Here is a 19,120-nt window from a genome sequence, read left to right on the forward strand (position 1 = left end):
AGCATTATACTATGCATAGAAAATCAGAAATGTGCTGGTTTCTGCACAGAATATGCTGATTTCAGACACTTTTCCCCTCCTCTTACCAGTATAAGCATTTCTGGGAGTACTCCTTCCCTGCAGGCCTCTGCCTCCCTGAAGGACAAATAATAAACATTAATACATATATCTTGGTTCTGTAGCTTCCATTTTCCCTCTATAGCTGCACATGTAAGCATGTGTTGTTCTCAGAGTGGGTATGCTAGTCTAAGAAGGACCCATGTTTTGCTACTTCCAAAATGAATGTGATAGACACTGTTAATTCAATTCTTGAGTACTTCCACTATTTCCACCCCTACTGATTATGTGTCAGCTTCTAACATCAGGTGTCCATTGCCAAAAGAAAATAGGGTCTTCATGGCATCAAAGAATATAGTCAGGTGCCAGTGGCTCACGCCTGTAATCCTAGCTACTCAGGAAGCAGAGATCAGGAGGATCTTGGTTTGAAGCCAGGCGGGGCAAATAGTCCATAAGACCCTATCTCAAAAAAACCCCTGAATTCAAACCCCAGCACTGAAAAAAAAAAAAGAATATATACCAAAACCAATACAAATTTAAGATTACTGACTTAAATTGTTGTTTTCATTAAGTATTAGAAACCTCAATCTAGAAAGGTAAGGTGAATATTACTTACTTGTCCCACACTATCAAAGTCAGCCGCTCTATAAGGGATAGACTCCACAGAGGAAGCGCGACTATATAAGGTGAAACAAAAAACCAGATGTTAAACTTTGACATTGACATGAAATCTCTTCTGTTCCAATACAAGCCTCATTAAAAAATTTTTAAATTTTTCCAATTTTTTTCTTTTCTTTTTTTTTTTTTTTTTTTTTTTTGGTGGAACTGGGGCTTGAACTTAGGGCTTCATGCTTGCAAAGTAGGAACTCTACTGCTTGAGTCATATCTCCAGTCCATTTTGCTCTGGTTATTTTGGAGATGGGATCTCAAGTACTATTTGCCCTGGCTGGCCTTGAACCACCATCTTTCCAATCTCAGCTTCTCAAGTAGCTAGTTTATGCTAGTTTAAGAAGGATTTATGTTTTGCTACTTCCAAAATGAACGTGAACCACCAATGTCCAGCTTCATCTTCCAACTTCTGCCAACAATTTTAATGTTGCTGTATAGATTTTCTACTCACCTGACTACTTGGCTGCTATGCTGGGAACTGGGTCGTGGAGTAACTGGAAGAGAATAACGTTCAGGAGGAAAAGTTGCCATCAATGGTGTACTCTGCTTGCCTAGCCAATTTGTTTTGAGTGGTAATCTGGTTATATGATCTTTTAATATCATTCATAAAATTAGGAAAATCACATTCTCTCTGAGAGAAAATCATTTTCATACATGGAGAAGATATGTACTCATCCTCATATAGATATTTAGGCAAGAAGTATCATCTACCTGACTGTGATGGGGAAGTAATGCCCACTGGCCGAGGTGTGGCCAACCTGCAAGAAAACAAAAAGAAAGAGGCAGCTCTAATCTTACTAAGCAGAAGTTCAGTGCCATTTAGAAGATCAATCAGATCCCTGATCATAGAAATAGTAGCTTCCTCTTGCCAACACAGATTGCTTGCTTACTGTCAAAGGTGTCTCTATTAAAGATATCATCTCAAAATACAGAAGCAGTTTCACATGAGTTTCCTTTACCCTCCAACTCCCTAAGTGAAACCTTCTCCACTTCTCTTCTGTCCATTCCTTCCCACAGTGCCTTACCAAGTATTCTGTCTTACATCTGTCCATCAATTCATATATCCTTTCATCCTTTTTTTTTTCCTGGCATCGGAGTTTGAACTCAGGGCCTCACACTTGCTAGGCAGGTGCTCTTACTCCTTGAGCCACTCCACCAGCTCTTTTTTTGTAATGGGGTTTTTCAAGATAGGGTCTCCCTAACTATTTGCCTGGGGCTGGCTCTGAACCACAATCATCAATCCTCCTGATCTCTGCTTCCTTTGTAGCTAGGATTACAGGCTTGAGCCACCAATGCCCAGTCCTCGGTTCTTTATCTGTCCATCTAATAAGCATTTATTGTCTATATGTCCTAAATATTGAGATTACAACAATTAACTAAATTAAGGTTCTTCTCTGAGAGACTCACTGGTTAGTAAGAAAGAGAAAAATAAACAGGGCCTTGGTATATAGTTCAATGGTACAGTGCTTGCCTACCAAGGCCCTGGGTTTGATCCCCAGCACTGCAAAGAAAAAAAAAATCACAACAATATTTAAATATTATAATGGTTATATCAATAATACAGGAGTATGAAACAACACTAGGCTGTAACTGATGGAAGTACAGGGGTGCCATGTCTCTTTTAATCCACCAATGCAGGATTTATATTGAAAATATTTAGTGTTGTTGGTAGGACACAGACATCACCAATCAGAAAACACTGGTGTTCTACACAGCACCTAAATAATACCTGATGAACAGTAGGCACTGAATGAATATTTATTAAATGAATGAGTAGACCATCTAACTCCACCTAAAGCAGTTTCTGCAGAGGAAATGATGTGAGTTGAATTTTGAAGGATGAGTAGGATTTCATGATAGTCAAGGGTGAGCTTTACAATCAAGATTTCACTTTAGCTGGGTGCCAGTGGCTCATGCCTGTAATCCTAGCTACTCAAGAGGCAGAGATCATGAGGATTGTGGTTTGAAGCCAGCCCAGGCAAACAGTTCTTGAGCCCCTAACCCAAAAAAACCCATCATAAAAAAGGGCTGGTGGAGTGGCTCAATCAAGGTATAGGCCTTGAGTTCAAGCCCCAGTACTGCCAAAAAAAAAGGATTTTACTTCCATCCTTTCCAGGGAATAACAGAAGTAAAAATAAATTCATCAATCATTTTCTCCATCTTGGAGCCCACAAGGCTAAGAGTTGAGAAAAAAAAAATAGGTTGAAAGCTTTCCAACACAAGGAAATAATACTTAAGGAGAGAGAAATGCTAATTAACCTGATTTGATCATTATACATTGTACACATGAATTTAATTATCATACTATAAATATATATAAATATATGCCTTACATATACCATATATACAGTGTATGTGTGTGTGTGTATATATATACATATATATATATGGTGTATGTGTATGTATATGGTGTATATGTGTGTATATATATATATGGTATATGTGTATATAGGTATATATGGTGTATATATATATATATATACACAGAATATATACATGTATACAATTTATGTGTTAATTAAAATTTTTTAAAAAAGAAAACCCAGAAAATTTCAAGGTAGGGGGTTAGTATAGGAGCTGATAAAACTGACCTGCTTCCTTGGTACCTATTTGGAGATTCCTGTAGGTGAAAAAAATAGGAGTGAAGCAAGCTACAGATCAAACATTCTAATCAATGGTCTTACTTGTTATATATCTCAGCTGCAATGTCCCCTAGTTGTGGTTGCTAAGATTCCCAGTTGGAGAAAAACAGCAGCAGCATTTCCTCAGGAAATTCTTAGCTTTGAGGGAATAAAATTTCAGTTTCTGGGAATCCTATAGACTAATATATGTGGGAAAATATGGAGCATCTCTAGGGAGACTGAAAGAAACAAAGCATGACTACAACGTGCTAGAACAGTTAAAGGAAAGGGTCAATAGAAAAAGTATATAAATACACAGAACATTTTTAGGAAGAAAGAAGTGTCTAGGACATAAGAGTGCACAGAATAAGGATTCAAAGATGTAGCCGGGCGTTGGTGGCTCACACCTGTAATCCTAGCTACTCAGGAGGCAGAGATCAGGAGAATCATGGTTTGAAGCCAGCCCAGGCAAGTAGTTCATGAGACCCTATCTCAAAAAACCTTCACAAAAATAGGGATGGTGGAGTGGCTCAAGGTGAAGGCCTTGAGTTCAAACTCCAGTACCACAAAAAAAAAGAGAGAGAGAGAAACGTATAAGGCTTCTTGAACAGAAATATCAAGTTGCAACATATGTCTCTTCTATGAAAGCCTCCTAACTAGCATGTCATGATCCCCTGACATTTTTGAATGGGTTACAAGTGTGCTAGATATTGATCCTTTCAGCCCTCCAAGGTCTACTGTCGCCTAATTCATTTACTATAGTATGCTTGATGTACAAATATTATCAGTTTTATGTGTACTATGACATGAAAAGGGTTGGAAAGCATTATTTTATATTATCAGCTAGACAGATGGAAAAAGTAGGAGAGAAAATAGTAAAGAAAACCAATTTCACCTTCAGGATGGCTAAAAACTTCTTCAGTTCTCCATTCTCATTTCTTAAGATTGACAGTTCTCTAGGCAAAAGATGGAAAGAGCTCCAGATCAGTATGATAAAACTTATTACTATTACTAATATTATTATCATTATAACATCTTGTTAGTGCTTACTGAGAGATGCTGGCAGATAGACAAAGTATTTCCATTAGGGATCTGGTGATTCAGGGAGAAAATGGCAGGCTTTTGATGGTGAGTACGATCAAGTGAATAAAATAAACAGTTGCTTGGTCAGATTTCAGGGAAGTCTGCATAGAAATCCATTTCCTCTTCACACACAGCAGGCCTGGTCTGCTGATGTCTAAAAGTTTCCATCAACAAATCTATCTTTTAGCTTAAGGTTTCCAAAATACACCCGTCCAGAGATAACACTTTAAATATTATATCTCATTTTTATCAGTGTGAATCAGTTATATCTGGTTTCTTTGAAGAAGCAGGGTTTTTTGTTGTTGTTATTTTTGTGGGATTTTTTTTTGGGGGGGTGATACTGGGGTTTTGAACTTAGGGACTCATGCTTCCTAGTGTTCTACCACTTGAACCATGCCTCCAGCCCTTTTTGCCTTAATTATTTTTCAGATAGGGTATCCTGTTTTTGCCTGGGGCCAGCCTCAGACTTAAATCTTCCTACCCATGCCTCCCAGAAGCTGACACCACAGGCATGCACCCCCACATGCAACAATCCCTGCTTGTTGGCTGAGATGTAGACTTGCCAACTTTTTGCCTGGGCTCATGCATTTGCCCATGCTCAGATCATGATCCTCCTACCCCAACTTTCTGAGTAGCTGAGATTACAGGCATAACCACCATCCCAGGCTTATTTTTTGATATAGGGTCTCACTAACTTTTTGCCTGGATTGGCCTCAAATGATGATTCTCTTATCTCTGCCTCCCAAGTAGCTAGGATTACAAGCATTCATCACCATACTTGGCCTAAGAAGCAGTTTTTGATACAGGGAAGTAGAAGAGGAAAGCTATAAAGTGAGGAGGGCCCCTGGAGAGAAGAAAAAAATAAATAAAATGGAGATTGAAGAGACCAACCAAAAATTCTGTACCTGACGTTCCCAAGGCAAACATAAACACCTATGGGACAATTTTCAGTCTTTGCAACCAATAAAGAATACAGCTTCTCTGAAAGAAAAAAAAAAAAACTAACTAGGGATTTGACTTGGCACTTACTTGTCCTGGTTGGCCACTGTTTGCTGTGCCTCCTGCATGGCTGCTTCTAATTTTGTAATTCTATGTTTATAAAAGGCGATGAGAAGATCTGTTTGTTTCTTCTGGAAACGCCACACCTACTAGGGAAAAACAGGCCTTTGATGTACACTCCTATAACTCCCTCCCACTCACTTCTGGCAACAAAGGGAAATCTATCATTCATACTTTAGTACTGCTCTTTTTCTGCACATTCTTAGTGATTACAGAGTGCTGGTGACCAATTTAGTGTCCCTAAAACACTTACAGAGTCACTTGCAGGCTGTTTATGCTGCTGCAGTGAAGGGTAAAGAGACACAGAAGGAGAGTGCCTACTCCTGATTTTTATTTCTGGGCATGGGCACATAATTTTATCTTTTGTGTCACTTCATCACTTGCTATAGTGATGTACCTATCATAGGACTGCTGAATCAGATAAAAAGTTAATCTTTGAAAGCACTTTGGCTTTGTCAGTCTCTACTTTTGAGTACACAGCAGTATTTATGTCTCATCTGCCTCAGCCCTGCTCAGACTATGAGCATTTTGTCAAGGGCTCTTCTCTACATCTCAGTACTTTCCTCACAAACATGTTGCCACCTTACTGCAGAAATGTGCCAAGGTTGCAAAGATTCCTGATAAGAAAAAAAAATCTATCTGTGCAACTGTAAAGAAGGAAAAAGAAACTCATGCTAGTTTTGCCATTAATTTGTTGTTGAACTCTTACTATGCCCATGCCTAACTGATAAATTAAACTTTATCATAGGTATGTGTAAAAGCATAATATGTATAGGTTTCAGTACTATCCATGATTTCAGACATTCACGGGGGATCTTGGACCATCTCTTGTGTTTATGGTTCTAAAATCAGGCAACATCTCAGAGAACAATGAGTGTTCTGATGATCTGAGCAGAAGAGTTGGTTTTATAGGCAGAAAAGGGCTGAAAAAAGCAGATCAGAACTAAATGGATTAGTAGATTTTTGGCGGTGGGACAGAGTCTCATTATGTAGCACAAGCTGAGCTCAAACTTGTGATCCTCCTGCCTCAGCATCCCCAGTGCTGGGATTACAGGTGTATCCCACCACACCCGGCTTCAGGTTAGTAATTTCAAAGTAAATTTCCTTATAAAGGTTAAAGAAGAAAGGACCTTTTTATCATGATGGACACAGGTGATTTGTTTAGAGATTTAGTTATTATCTCTCCTCCTGATTTCTTGGAAGGGCAGATAACTTGGTTTGGACTACTTGATGGCATGGAACTTTAGCATGAGTAAGTCCATTTGGTTTGCTGTATTAAGCCTAGTGCAGAAGCTCAGTTCAAACCAACGGCCTCCTGTAAATTTTAACACATGGCACATAATTTTATTGAAAACACTGTAAAACTTCAGTTGTGAATTAGGTTCATCAAGAGACTAGAGAGCCAGGCATGGTGGGGCACACCTGAAATATCAGCACTCAGGAGCCTGGAGCAAGAGGGTCACAGATTTGAGGCCAGCCTGGCTCCACAGTGAGAATCTGTGTCAAAAAAAGAAAGAGTCTAGAGAGTATAAACAGAAAAACAAGTGAACAATACTGTGCTAGTTAGCTTTCTGTTGCTAAGATAAAATACCTAAACTAATCAACTTATAAGAAGAAAAAGTTTATTTTGGCTCATCAGTTCAGAGATTTTAGTTTGTGGTCACTTAGACCCCTTGCCTTTGGGCCTTTGGCAAGGCAGTATGTTATAATGGGAGCATGTGGCATGGGAAGCCCTTACCTCATGGCAGCTGGAAGGCAAAGAGACAGAAAAAGGCCAGGGTCCCAACATCCTCTTCAAGGACATGCTCCCAAATGACCTAAGTTACTTCCACTAGGCCTCACCTCTTTTTAAAAAAAAATTTTAGGGGGGAGTAATACTAAGGTTTGAACTCAGGGCTTTCTTCTTGCTAGGCAGGCACTCTACCACTTGAGCCACACCCCCAGCCTTTATTTGCTTCTAGTCATTTTTTTGATATGGTCTGAGGATTTGCAGGCCATCCTCAGACCTTGATCCTCCTGCCCATGCTAACATCATCACAGGCATTTGCCATCTCTGCTGGCTTGTTGTTTAAGATAGGGTCTTGCTAACTTTTTGCAATTCTCCTGATCTCCTCCTCCTAGGTAGATGGAATTACAGTGGGTTTGTGCTACCATGCCTGGCTTAGGCCTTACCTCTTAGAGGTTTTGCCACCTCCCAGTAGTGCCACAGGCTGGTGACCAAATCTTAAACACATGGACCTTTAGGAGACATTCAAGATCCAAACTATAAGCCGGGTGCCAGTGGCTCACGCCTGTAATCCTGCGTACTCAGGAGGCAGAGATCAGGAGGATCTCGGTTCGAAGCCAGCCCCAGGCAGTTAATTCCATGAGACCCTATCTTGAAAATACCTAACACAAAAAAGGGCTGGTTGAGTGGTTCAAGGTGTAGGCCCTGAGTTCAAACCCCAGTACAGCAAAACAACAACAACAACAAAAAAAAAACAAAGATCCAAACTATAGCAGATACTAAGAGAGGCCCAGTAATGGAAACAAAGGGGGAGCTCAGTAGATTCATTATAAGACATAAGCTATTTTGATCCAATGTGGACTATTAAAAACAAAAGGATTTTGTTTATGAAAGTAATACATGTTTTGGAAATGAGTATTAGCTTGACTGTTTTTTGTACTAAAGAATGCCTTTGCTGGGCAGCAATGGTTTATGCTTCTAATCCTAGCTACTCAGGAGGCAGAGATCAGGAGGATCATGGTTCAAAGCCAGCCCTGGCAAACAGTTTGCAAGACCCTCTCTTGAAAAAACCCTTCACTAAAAAGGGCTGGTGGAGTGGCTCAAGGTGAAGGCCCCGAGTTCAAGCCCCAGTACTGAAAAAAAAAAAAAAGCCTTTTCAGGTGGAGTGGCTCAAGAGGTAAGACCTCCTCTGCCTCACAAGCGTGAAACCCTGAGTTCAAACCCCAGGGCTGCCAAAAAGAAAAAAAAAAAAAAAAAAAGAAATGCCTTTCATTTTGTATGTGTATGTTTGTGTGTGTGACTGAGGTTTAACCTCAGGACTTCATGCTTGCAAAGCAGCCACTCTGCCACTTGAATTATACCTCCAGTCCATTTTGCACTGGTTATTTTTTAGATAGGTCTTGAGAACTATTTGCCCAGGCTGGTCTTGAATCTTGTTCCTCCCGATCTCAGCCTCCCAAGTAGCTAGGATTGCAGGCATGAGCCACCAGCACCTGGCTCATAATTCTTACATTTTATTTTATTTTTTGGTGGTACTGGGATTACTTGTTAGGCAGGTGCTCTACCACTTGAACAACTCCACCAGCTTTTTTTGTGTTGCGTATTTTTGAAGTAGGGTCTCCTGAACTATTTGCCTAGGCTTGCTTTGAACCATGATCCTCGTGCTCTCTGCCTCCCAAGTAGCTAGGATTACAGGTATGAGTCACTAGCACCCCTCTCCATAATTCTTATTTTTAAGGGTTAGTTTTTATTTAGTTAAAGACTTACTTTCCCAAGCAGTTTTAATGTTTTTTCAGTACTGGGGTTAGAACTCAGGGCCTTGCCCTTGCCAGGCAGGTGCTCCCAACCAGTTTTAATCTTTTGAGTATGTGTAAAGGAACTGCTACATTTTAGAAATTTCTTTTAAAGTTATCAGTAAATTCACTATCCTCCTTTGACATTCAAAACCTATTACTTTGCTTTATTTATCTTTTGTGAAACTGACTCCTTCATTCCACAATGAAGAAGTCTACAGGTCTTTTTTTTTTTTTTTTTTCCCCTTACAGGTCTTAATATTTTTTAACTGTATCTCAGAATAATCACTTGCTTAATAAAATAAAATTTCTCTTTAAAAAGTATTCAAACTAAAAAACTGAGAAATGACAGAATTTAATATCAGTATTTTGCAACTTCTAATGGTTTAATGGATCTCTGCAGAGTTAATCATGGCTATATCATATAAATGACATAGATACTTCTTGGTAGAATGCAACACTGCTGTAAAGTAGTCCTGCCTCACCTTTCCCCAAATCAAATGATGGTGATTAAACCTAAATTTGCCTATCAACTTCTAGGAAATAGAGGACAGAGGAGCATATTAAATGACTCTACATGGGCTAGGTTCGTAGCTTAAAAGGACAAGCTTCTGCCTGGCAAGTGCGGGGCCCTGAGTTCAAACCCCAACAACCACTCACAAAAAATGTGACTCCATGAGTGGGATAAACAAAATCCACACTATTGAATAATTCTATAAGAAAAAGACAATTTTCTTTAATAATTAAAAAAGAGCTAGGTATGTGGTACATGTCTATAATCTCAGCACTTCAGAGTTTAAGGCATGAGGATGGGAAGTTCAAGGCCAGCCTGGGCTACATAGCGAAACCCCATCTCAAAGAATATACATAATAACAAGAAGAAAAGAAATAGTGAAACTTAAGGGTTAGCAGAGTGGTTCAAGTGGGAGAGCACCTGCCTAGCAAGTGCAAGGCCCTGAGTTCAAACCCCAGTATCAGCAAAAAAACAGTAAACTTAAGAGACATAACAATCAACTGAAATAGACTTTATTGAAACCTAATTCAAACAAACTAAAAATAATTATAAGACAATTAGGAAATGTGCTAATTATCTGATAAGTTTTAGGAAATTACTATTTTAAATGATTAGTTACATTTATATTTTATATGTAATCTTTTATCTTTTACCGATACACACTGAAGCATTTACAGGTTAACATGATATAGTATCTGGTTTTGATTTCAAATTAGCGTGGTTAGGGTGGTTAGAGGTATAGATGAAGGAAAGTTGGCCTCGGCTGATAATCACTGAAGTAGGATGATGGATACATGGAAATTCATTATATTATACATGTCATATATGTTATTTTCTCTAGTTCGAGATAATCAAAAGTCAGGCATGCTGGTACACACTTGTAATCTCAGTACTTGGGTGTCTGAAGCAATAGGATCATGGATTCAGCTTGGGCTAACCTGGGCTACCATAACAAGACCCTGTCTCAAGAAAAAAAAAGACACAAGATATTTGAAATTATCTATGATAATTTGGATTACATGCCTGAAATCCTAGCTACTTGGGAGGCAAAGGTAGGAGGATCACAAATTTGAGGCCAACTTAGGCAATTTAGTGAGATCCTGTCTCAAAATAAAATAAAAATGTCTGGATACGAAGCTCAGTCATAGAGCACTTGCCTAACATACATGAGGCCCTGAGGTCAATTCTCAGCACCATTAAAGAAAAAAATTTTCAGCAGGATATGGTAGTGTGTATCTGCAATCTTAGCTACTCAGGAGGCAGAGACAGAAGGATCTCTATTTGAGGCCAGCCCAGGCAAAAAGTTAGTGAGACTCTATCTCAACAAACAAGCCAGGAGTGTTGGATTATGACTACAGTATCAGCTATGTTGGAGGCACAGAGAGAAGGATAGTGGTTTAGGCTGGCCCCAAGCCAAAAACAAAAGTGAAGCTGCCTGACTTGAGCCTATAATCCTAGCTACTTGGGAGACTGAGGTTGGGAGGATCATGGACTGAAGCCAGTCCAGGCAAATAGTTCACGAGGCCCCCAACCCCCCATCTCCAAAATAACCTGAGCAAAATAGACTGGAGGTATCCTCAAGTGGTAGAGCTCCTGCTTGGTTAGCGCCCACTTTGCAAAACTCAAGAGTTCAAACCCTAGCCCCATCCCCACCCCCAAAAAAGTGAAACCCTATTGAAAAATAACTAAAGCAAAAAAAAGGGCTGGGGCATGGCTCAAGTGATAGAAGTCTGTTTAGCAAGTGAAAGGCCCAGGTATCACCAAAAAAAAAAAAACCCCAAAATCATTTCAAAACTTTTTTGTTTTGTACTAGGGTTTGAACTCAGGGCCTCACACCTGCTAGGTAGGCACTCCACCACTTGAGCCACTCCACCAGCCCTTTTTTTGTGTTGGGTATTTTTGAGATAAGGTCTCTGGAATTATTTTGCCCAGGCTAGCTTCAAACTTTGATCCTCCTGATCTTTGTCTCCTTGGTAGCTAGGATTACAGGTGTGAGCCACCAGCACCCAGCTCAAAAGTATTTTTTAAGTTAATTGATTTTGGAAAGTCTTTTTGGACAGAATGTGGTATAAAAATATATATAATTGGTCTTTGTCCCTGGTTTGTAACAGAGTTCCTGTTATGGTTTGGATCTTAAATGTCAGCCAAAGGCTCATATATTAAAGGTTTACTTGCCAGCCTGTTGGCACTATTGAGAGATGGTGAAATTTTAGGTGAGGCCTAAAGAAGGGAAGTTAGGTCATTGGGGGCATGACCTTGAAGGAGATATTGGGACCATGGCCCCTCCCTACTTCTGTTTCTTGGCTCCATGAGGTGAGCAGCTTTTTTCTCACATTCCCCTGCCCTGATGTTCTGCCTTGTCTCAGGCCCAAAGCAACAGAGCCAGCCAATTATAGACAGAAACCTCTGAAACTGGGAGCCAAAATAAGTCTTTCCTCCATATGAGCTGATTATCTCAGGTATTTTGTCACCATGTCATAGAAGGCTAACACAGTTCCTAAAACCCTTGGAGTTTCCTGAGCAAAAGGATCTTTTATTATTCATAACAAACCCCTTTCAACCATGCCTGAGTTCGCATTAATGAGGTGATTCTTAGTGAACTCCTACACAGTTTTAAGAGGGGGGTTGGTTGCCAGAGGAACCAACCACTGATTAGAGGGTTGGAACTTTCAACCATTTGCTTTTCTCCCCATAGCCAGGAAAGGGAAGAGGACTAGAGACAGTTCAATCACCAATGACATTTTTTTGTTTTTGTGGTACTGGGGCTTGAACTCAGGGCCTTCACCTTGAGTCACTCCACCAGACCTTTTTTGTGAAGGGATTTTTTTTGAGACAAGGTCTCATGAACTATTTGTCCTGGGCTGGCTTCAAACCTTGATCCTCCTGATCTCTGCCTCCTGAGTAGCTAGGATTATAGGCAGCAATAGGGTTTGAACTCAGGGCCTCATTCTCATTCTTGCTAGCAGGCACTCTTACCACTTGAGCCATTCCGCCAGCTCCCAATTGCTTAATCAGTCATATGAAACTGAACCTTCATTTTTAAAAAACCTTAGGGCTGGAGGAGTGGCTCAAGTGTTAGAGTTCCTGCCTAGCAAGCATGAGGCCCCGAGTTCAAGCCCCAGGACCACAAAAAAAAAAAAAAACCCTAAACAAGGAGGGTGGTTGATAACCACACTGAGGTGCTGGAAGCTTTGATGATGTGACTGGAGAGGACATGGAAGCTCTGCCCCCCACCTCGAAACGTTGCCCTATGCATCTTCCCGGTGACTATGCCTAAATTGTATTGTTTATGTTTAATCAGCAATAAGTAAAGTTCATCCCTGAGTTCTGTGAATTGTTCTAGCAGATTAGCAAAGTGGAGGGAGAGGATAGGGAACTTCTAAATTTGTTGTCAGCTGGGTTGAAATGTGGATAGCTTGTGTATCCTGCTGGTAACCACCAGCTGCTAAAGTCTTGTGGGACTGAGGTGCTAAGAGGGAGGATGAGGATGACTATTAGCATTTCTACTGCATTTTACACTTCACTGTCTTGGAATTGTTTTATTTATGTTCTATGAAATTGTTCACTATGCTCCTCAACTGTCAATACAAGTAATGTTCCCATTTAAAAAATAATGGAATTGATGATTTATTGTAGACCTTGTTGGTATCAGAGAACAGACTGGTATCACAAAACTCTCACAGGGGCTTTGAAAATAATATACAGGATTATTCATCCTCTCATTTAACAAATGAAGTTTGAATTCTTTATGCCAGGAGCAAGAGCTACAAATGCTAAGATGAATAGCTCATGCTTTTGTAGGTCACCACAGAATAGTAGAAGAGACATTCTGACATGTGAACCAATAAATAAAACATAATATAATATGCAGAAGAATGTACAAAATGTACAAAAAATGATGACAAGGTAACTATTAATTCAGTTTTTAGAAGACAGCATTCCAGCCATAGAATCTGAGATGATATGATTATGAAAGAGCTGCCTAATAGGTTAGATAATAAATAATCTATATCATAACTTGAGTTGGTACATGAGATATAAGGAATTAGCTGTGACTCTGATAGGAGAGGTTAGGAGCAACCGGACAATTAAGGGAATTACATGTTATTCTGAGCAGGCTGAAACTTAGGTAAGAAGAAGCTTCTTAAACGGGATTTAAGAAGGTAAGCAGCTGTGTTCAGATTTTTTTTTTTTATTGGCAGTGCTGGGGTTTGAACTCAGGGCCTACACCTTGAGCCACTCCACCAGCCTTTTTTGTGTTAGATATTTTCAAGACAGGGTCTTGTGAACTATTTGCCCAGACTGGCTTCAAACTGCAATTTTCCTGATCTCTGCCTCCTGAGTAGCTAGGATTACAGTTGTGAGCCACTGGCACCCACCTAGACTTGTAATTTGTTATGATTTGGATATAAAGTGTCCCTTAAAAAGAGTCATACATTGAGGGCTTGATCGTCAAGAGTGGGGTGCTATTAGAGCGACTGGGTTGCGAAAGGCACTAACTTTATCAGTGGGTTGATACATTGATGAGTTCATACTGAATGCGTTAGTAGGAGATGGGACCTGGTTGGAGGAAGCAAGTCACTGGGGCATGCCTTTAAAGGGTATATCTAGTCCCTGACTCCCTCCTGTCTCTCTCTCTCTCTCTCTCTCTCTATTACTTAGCTACCACAAATGAGCCATGCAACCATGAACTGAAACCTCTAAGACTGTAAGCCAACATAGATCTTTCCTCCTTTAAATTGTTATTCTCAAGTATTTTGAAAGTCTGACTGACACAGAAAATTGGTACCAAGAAGTAGAGTTTTTGCTATGGCTAAATCTGACCATGTGGTTCAGAAGCCTTTGGAACTGGTTCATGGGAGGAATTTAGAAGAGTTTGGAGAAGCTGGCTAAAAAAAGCCTAGAATGCTATAAGCTCAGCTTAATGAGCAGATCTGGTGGGAACTGATAAAAATGTGGACAGTAAAGACTTGTTCATGAGGTTTCAGGTGGAAATGAGGACTCTGTTGGGAATTGAACTAGAGGCCATGCATGTTACATTCTTGAAAAGACCTTCTCCACATTCTGTCTATGCCCTGAGATTTTGTTCAAGGCCAAATTTACAGGTGACAGACTAATTCATCTGGTGGAGGAAATTTGAAGGCAGCACAGCATTCAGGCTATGGCCTGGTACTGCTGACTTCTTTTAGCCAGATTTACAGTGAAAATTAGGAGCATAAAGAAGAGTAGAAGGATATGAAAAACTTGCAGTTTGGCCAGAAAAGAAGTGTATATAACACTGCGGACAAGGAAGATGTGGTTGCTGAAGAGATCAGTGCCACTAAAAAGAATCCATCTTAAGAACTGTCTGAGCCACAGCCAGGTGCAGTGGCTCATGCCTATAATTCCAGCTACTTGGAAGGCAAAGATGGGAGGATTGTGGGTCATGGCCAACCAAGATAAAAAAGTTCATGAGAGCCTATCTCAAAAACAAGCTGGGCAGGTGGGGATGTAGCTTAGTGGTTGAGTGTTTGCCTAGAATGCACAAGACCCGGTTTGATCACTAGTACCACAAAAGAACACAAAAACAACCCCCAAAAACAAGCTAGCATGGTGGATCATGGTTGTATGCATGCAGTTATGTATGCAGTAGGCATACATAAAAGGATTGTGATCTCAGACTAGCCTGGGAAAAAAGCACAAGACCCTATCTGAAAAATAATAACTGGAGCTGGAGATGTGGCTCAAGTAGTGGCACTCTTGCCTAGCAAGAGCAAGGCCCTGAGTTCATACTCCAGCACGACCCAAAAAAATTGTCTGACCCTACAAATCAGACTCAAGGATGTAAAGTTATAAATTCATTTGAAAGACTTTGCTTTGAGAAGAAAGAGCCAGGGTACTCTGCTCATACAGTGCCACATAAGGAAGTGTTTCCCCTTGCTCAGCCATCCAGGCAATCAGAGGCCATTGCAGCCATAGTCCAAACAAGCTCAGATACTGCTCAAGTCAGCAGCAGACCTTGGCATCATCCATGTGATGCTAGTTTTGCAGGCATGTAGAATGCATGTGGAGTGTGACATTGTGGAGCGACCAGGGATGGAGCTCAGTGGCAGAGGAAGAGGAAAATGGGAGTTATGGAATTGCAGGGGCTTCCACTTGGATTTCAAGGGACGGTCTGGGAGGTTACGCAATGTATGACATGGTTGGAGTACCTGCAGAGAGCCCCTGAGAGGGCAATGCATGAATTGTGAGAGTGATGCTGAAGCTGCAATGAAGACTACCAGAAGTTAGAGATGCAGGAACATGGAAAGCCTGCTGAGGAAAGCCGCAGGCATCAAGCAGAGCCAGCCAAAGGGAGATGCCATGTGGGCCACAAATAGCAAGGCCACAGTTGGAGCTCTCATCCTGCCACTGCAACTTCCTGCCCAGTAGTGATGAAGAACTCAACTATACTGTTTCAGAATTACTAAATACTGACAGATTAGCTTTTTCTTTTCAGGTAAAATAATCTGAAACTAAACAATTTTCGATATATTTGTTCAAAAAAAAATTTTTTTTTTTTGCAGAGCTAAGGATCAAATCCAGGGACTTGTACATGTTTGGCAAGCACTCTACCACTGAGCTAAATTCCTAGCCCTGCAGTTATTCAAAAAGAATTTTCTTGGTGGCACTGAGGTTTGAACTCCAGGCCTTGGGCTTGCTAGGCAAGCACTCAACCAGTTAAGCCATGCCTCCAGTCCTTTTTGCTTTCATTTGTTTTTCAGATAGCGTTTCTTGTTTTCACCTGGGGCTGGTTTCAGACTGAGATCCTCCAACCTCTGCCTCCTTAGTAGCTGAAATTACAGGCACATATCACCACACCCAGCTTGTTGTTTGAGGTTGAGTCTTGATATTTTTTTGGCCCAGGTTGGCCTTGAACTTTGATCCTTCCATCTCTGCCTTCCTCATAGCTGGGATTACAGACATGTACCACCACACTCAGCCCTGAGGAGTCATTTTGTTTTTGAAGTACTAGTGACTGTCAACTTTTAATTCAGTTAGAAATGGAGAGGCTCTGGTCTATTAATAACCAGATTTGAGGCCAAGTACCAGTGGCTCGTGCTAATAATCCTAGCTACTCAGGAGGTAGAGCTCAGGAGGATTGAGGTTTGAAGCCAGTTGGGACAAATAGTTCACAAGATCCTATCTCAAAAATACCCAACACAAAAAAGGGCTGGTGGAGTGGCTCAAGTGTAGACTGCTTACCTAACAAGCATGAGATCCTGAGTTCAAATCCTAGTACCACCACCACCAAAAAAAAAATTGATTCCAACAATATATGTGATAGTTATTTATGTATGTTTGCAAAAACATATGATTTCAAAAGACTTTAAAAATATAAAGCAGACCATGGCTAGCTATTTTTTATAAATACGGTTTTATTGAAACATAACTATACCCATTTGCTTACATACTGTCCATGGTTGTTTCCATGCTACCAGAGCAGAATTGAGTCACTGTGACAGAGACTGGATGGCCTGTAAAGTCTATAATATTTACTAGCTTGCAATAATTTGAATGTGTCCCCCAAATTCATTCTAAAACCTGTCCCCTGATACAATAGTATTAACAGGTAGGGCCTTTAGAAGGTGATTAGGTATGAGGGCAGAGCTCCCATTAATGGGATTAGTGCCTTATAAAAGAGAATTTAGGGCTCCTGTTTGCCCCTTCTGCTATCTGAGAATACAGTAAGAACACACCATTTTAGAAGCATACAGTGAGCCCCAACCACATGACGAATCTGCTGATGCCTTGATCTTGGACTTAACAGCCTCCAGAACTGTAAGCAATATATTTCTGTTTTTCTATGAATTACTTAGTCTAAGGTATTTTATTATAGCAGCACAGACTAAAACAGCTAATAAGAATGTAAAATGGGGGCATCCTTTCTTGGGACCCCCCAACTCTGCAAGCTCTACTTTCTCACTTTATACTTTTCTATTTCAATAAACTCTCCTGATTTACTAACAAGAAAGAAAAAGGAAAGAAAGAATGTAAAATGGTACAGCCACTTTGAAGAACAGTTTAAACTCTCCTGTTTTACTTGCTCTTGTTGTCCGTGAAGTTCATTCTTAGACTTTGTGAGACAAGAACCCCAGAACTCCAACCCTCAAATCTCCCATTTCATATTTGGTGCATTGGCTGTGAACTGCAGGGTGAATCAGGAACTCTGTGCTTCTGCTGCTGGGCCAGCATAGCAGGCCCAATCTCACAAGAAGATTTCGATTTCATCTTTGGAGGTACCACCAAGACTTCAGAACTTCATCAGAAGCCTGTAATCCTAGCTACTCAAGAGGCAGAGATTAGGAGGATTGTGGTTCAAAGCCAACCCAGTCAAATAGTTCGCAAGACCCTCTCTTGAAAAAACCCTTCACAAAAAAGAGCTGGTGGAGTGGCTCAAGGTGAAGACTCTGAGTTCAAACCCCAGTACCACACAAAAAAAAAAAGGTGGGGGTACTGTATGGACAGGAACCTTAATCTGTTTCATTTTGCCTTTGGATCATTCTCTAAGATATTTACAATAAAATTCATGGAAAACACCTCTATAAAAAATAACTGGATGTCTCCTGGTACTGGCAAACTGTCAACTAAATTTCTTGCCAACTAAATTGTCCTTGTCACACTCCCTCTTAAGTTTAAGATAAAAATGGGAGCCTCGAATAAAGACCTCCATCCATCAGGGACCCTTACATGGGCCTCCGTGAGAAGCCCCTGAGTATGTCCCCCACCTATGCCCCTTTCTAGCTCAAAGCAGCCAAAGAATGGTCAGCACCTCCTTTCCCTAGTGGCAGTTATGATTACTTCTTCAGAGGGGGAAATGAGACAGAATGAAGGGCCCCTGGAAACCTCCATTCTGACCTCACTGTGACCTTAAAGGGTGAAAAGCAGGAAAGGCAGGAAAGATGGGGTGAGGATCAGGACTGGTCAATCAGAATAGTCAACCAAAATGCTCCTTTCTGCACACCTAATTAACATGGTGATTGAGTAACACCCTGGACAGAATGGATAAAAACCTCAGATCATATCATTTCCCTGGTCCCCTCTCTTGGGACCCTTTCCCCCACAACTCTGGGGGCTCTACTCTCCCATTTTGCACTTTTCTATCTCAATAAATTCTTCTGCTTTGCTTGCAAAAAAAAAAGAAAGAAAGAAAGAATGTAAAATGGTACAGCCACTTAAAAGAACATTCTGGCAGTTCTTCACAAAGTTAAACATAAGCTTAGTACAGTAGTACATAGCTGTAGTCCCAGCTAATTGAGTGACTGAGGCAGGAATATCATTTTAGTCAGAGAGTTTTAAATAATCACTATCAGCAGCATAGTGAGACCCTGACTCAAAAAACAAGACAAACAACAAAAAGAGGACTCTAGCTCAATGGAAGAGTGCCTGTCTACTATGAGTGAGGCTTTGGGCTTGATCCCTAGCACAGAAAAAAAAATTAAACATAGAGTTAACATCTGACCCAGTGATTCCACTGCTATGTTGTATAAGTTATTTTTCTTGTTGTTGCTACAAAATACTTGACAGAAACAACTTAGGGGAGGAATGGTTTATTCTGCTCATGATTTCAGAAGTTTCA

The 19,120-nt window shown here is 40.5% G+C and overlaps 1 protein-coding gene across 21 annotated transcripts in view; it reads right to left on the reverse strand.

Annotated features, from left to right (window-relative positions):
• Window positions 1-19,120, reverse strand: part of Rnf212b (ring finger protein 212B) — an 87,736-nt gene that overhangs the window by 15,050 nt on the left and 53,566 nt on the right. For 16 of the 21 annotated variants that reach the window (XM_074068352.1, XM_074068362.1, XM_074068372.1 and 13 more), the window contains 7 exons: window positions 5,460-5,575; window positions 4,243-4,303; window positions 3,318-3,346; window positions 1,438-1,484; window positions 1,178-1,220; window positions 674-734; window positions 87-135 (listed from right to left, as the gene is read on the reverse strand). In XM_074068352.1, coding sequence (XP_073924453.1) covers window positions 87-135; window positions 674-734; window positions 1,178-1,220; window positions 1,438-1,484; window positions 3,318-3,346; window positions 4,243-4,303; window positions 5,460-5,575 — 406 coding nt within the window. Of the gene's footprint in view, window positions 1-86; window positions 136-673; window positions 735-1,177; window positions 1,221-1,437; window positions 1,485-3,317; window positions 3,347-4,242; window positions 4,304-5,459; window positions 5,579-19,120 lie in introns of all 21 variants that reach the window. The other 5 variants (XM_074068371.1, XM_074068370.1, XM_074068369.1 and 2 more) reach the window with 2 other exon arrangements.

The sequence above is a fragment of the Castor canadensis genome, chromosome 3, assembly GCF_047511655.1.
Source record: "Castor canadensis chromosome 3, mCasCan1.hap1v2, whole genome shotgun sequence".
Classification (NCBI taxonomy): Eukaryota; Metazoa; Chordata; class Mammalia; order Rodentia; family Castoridae; genus Castor; species Castor canadensis.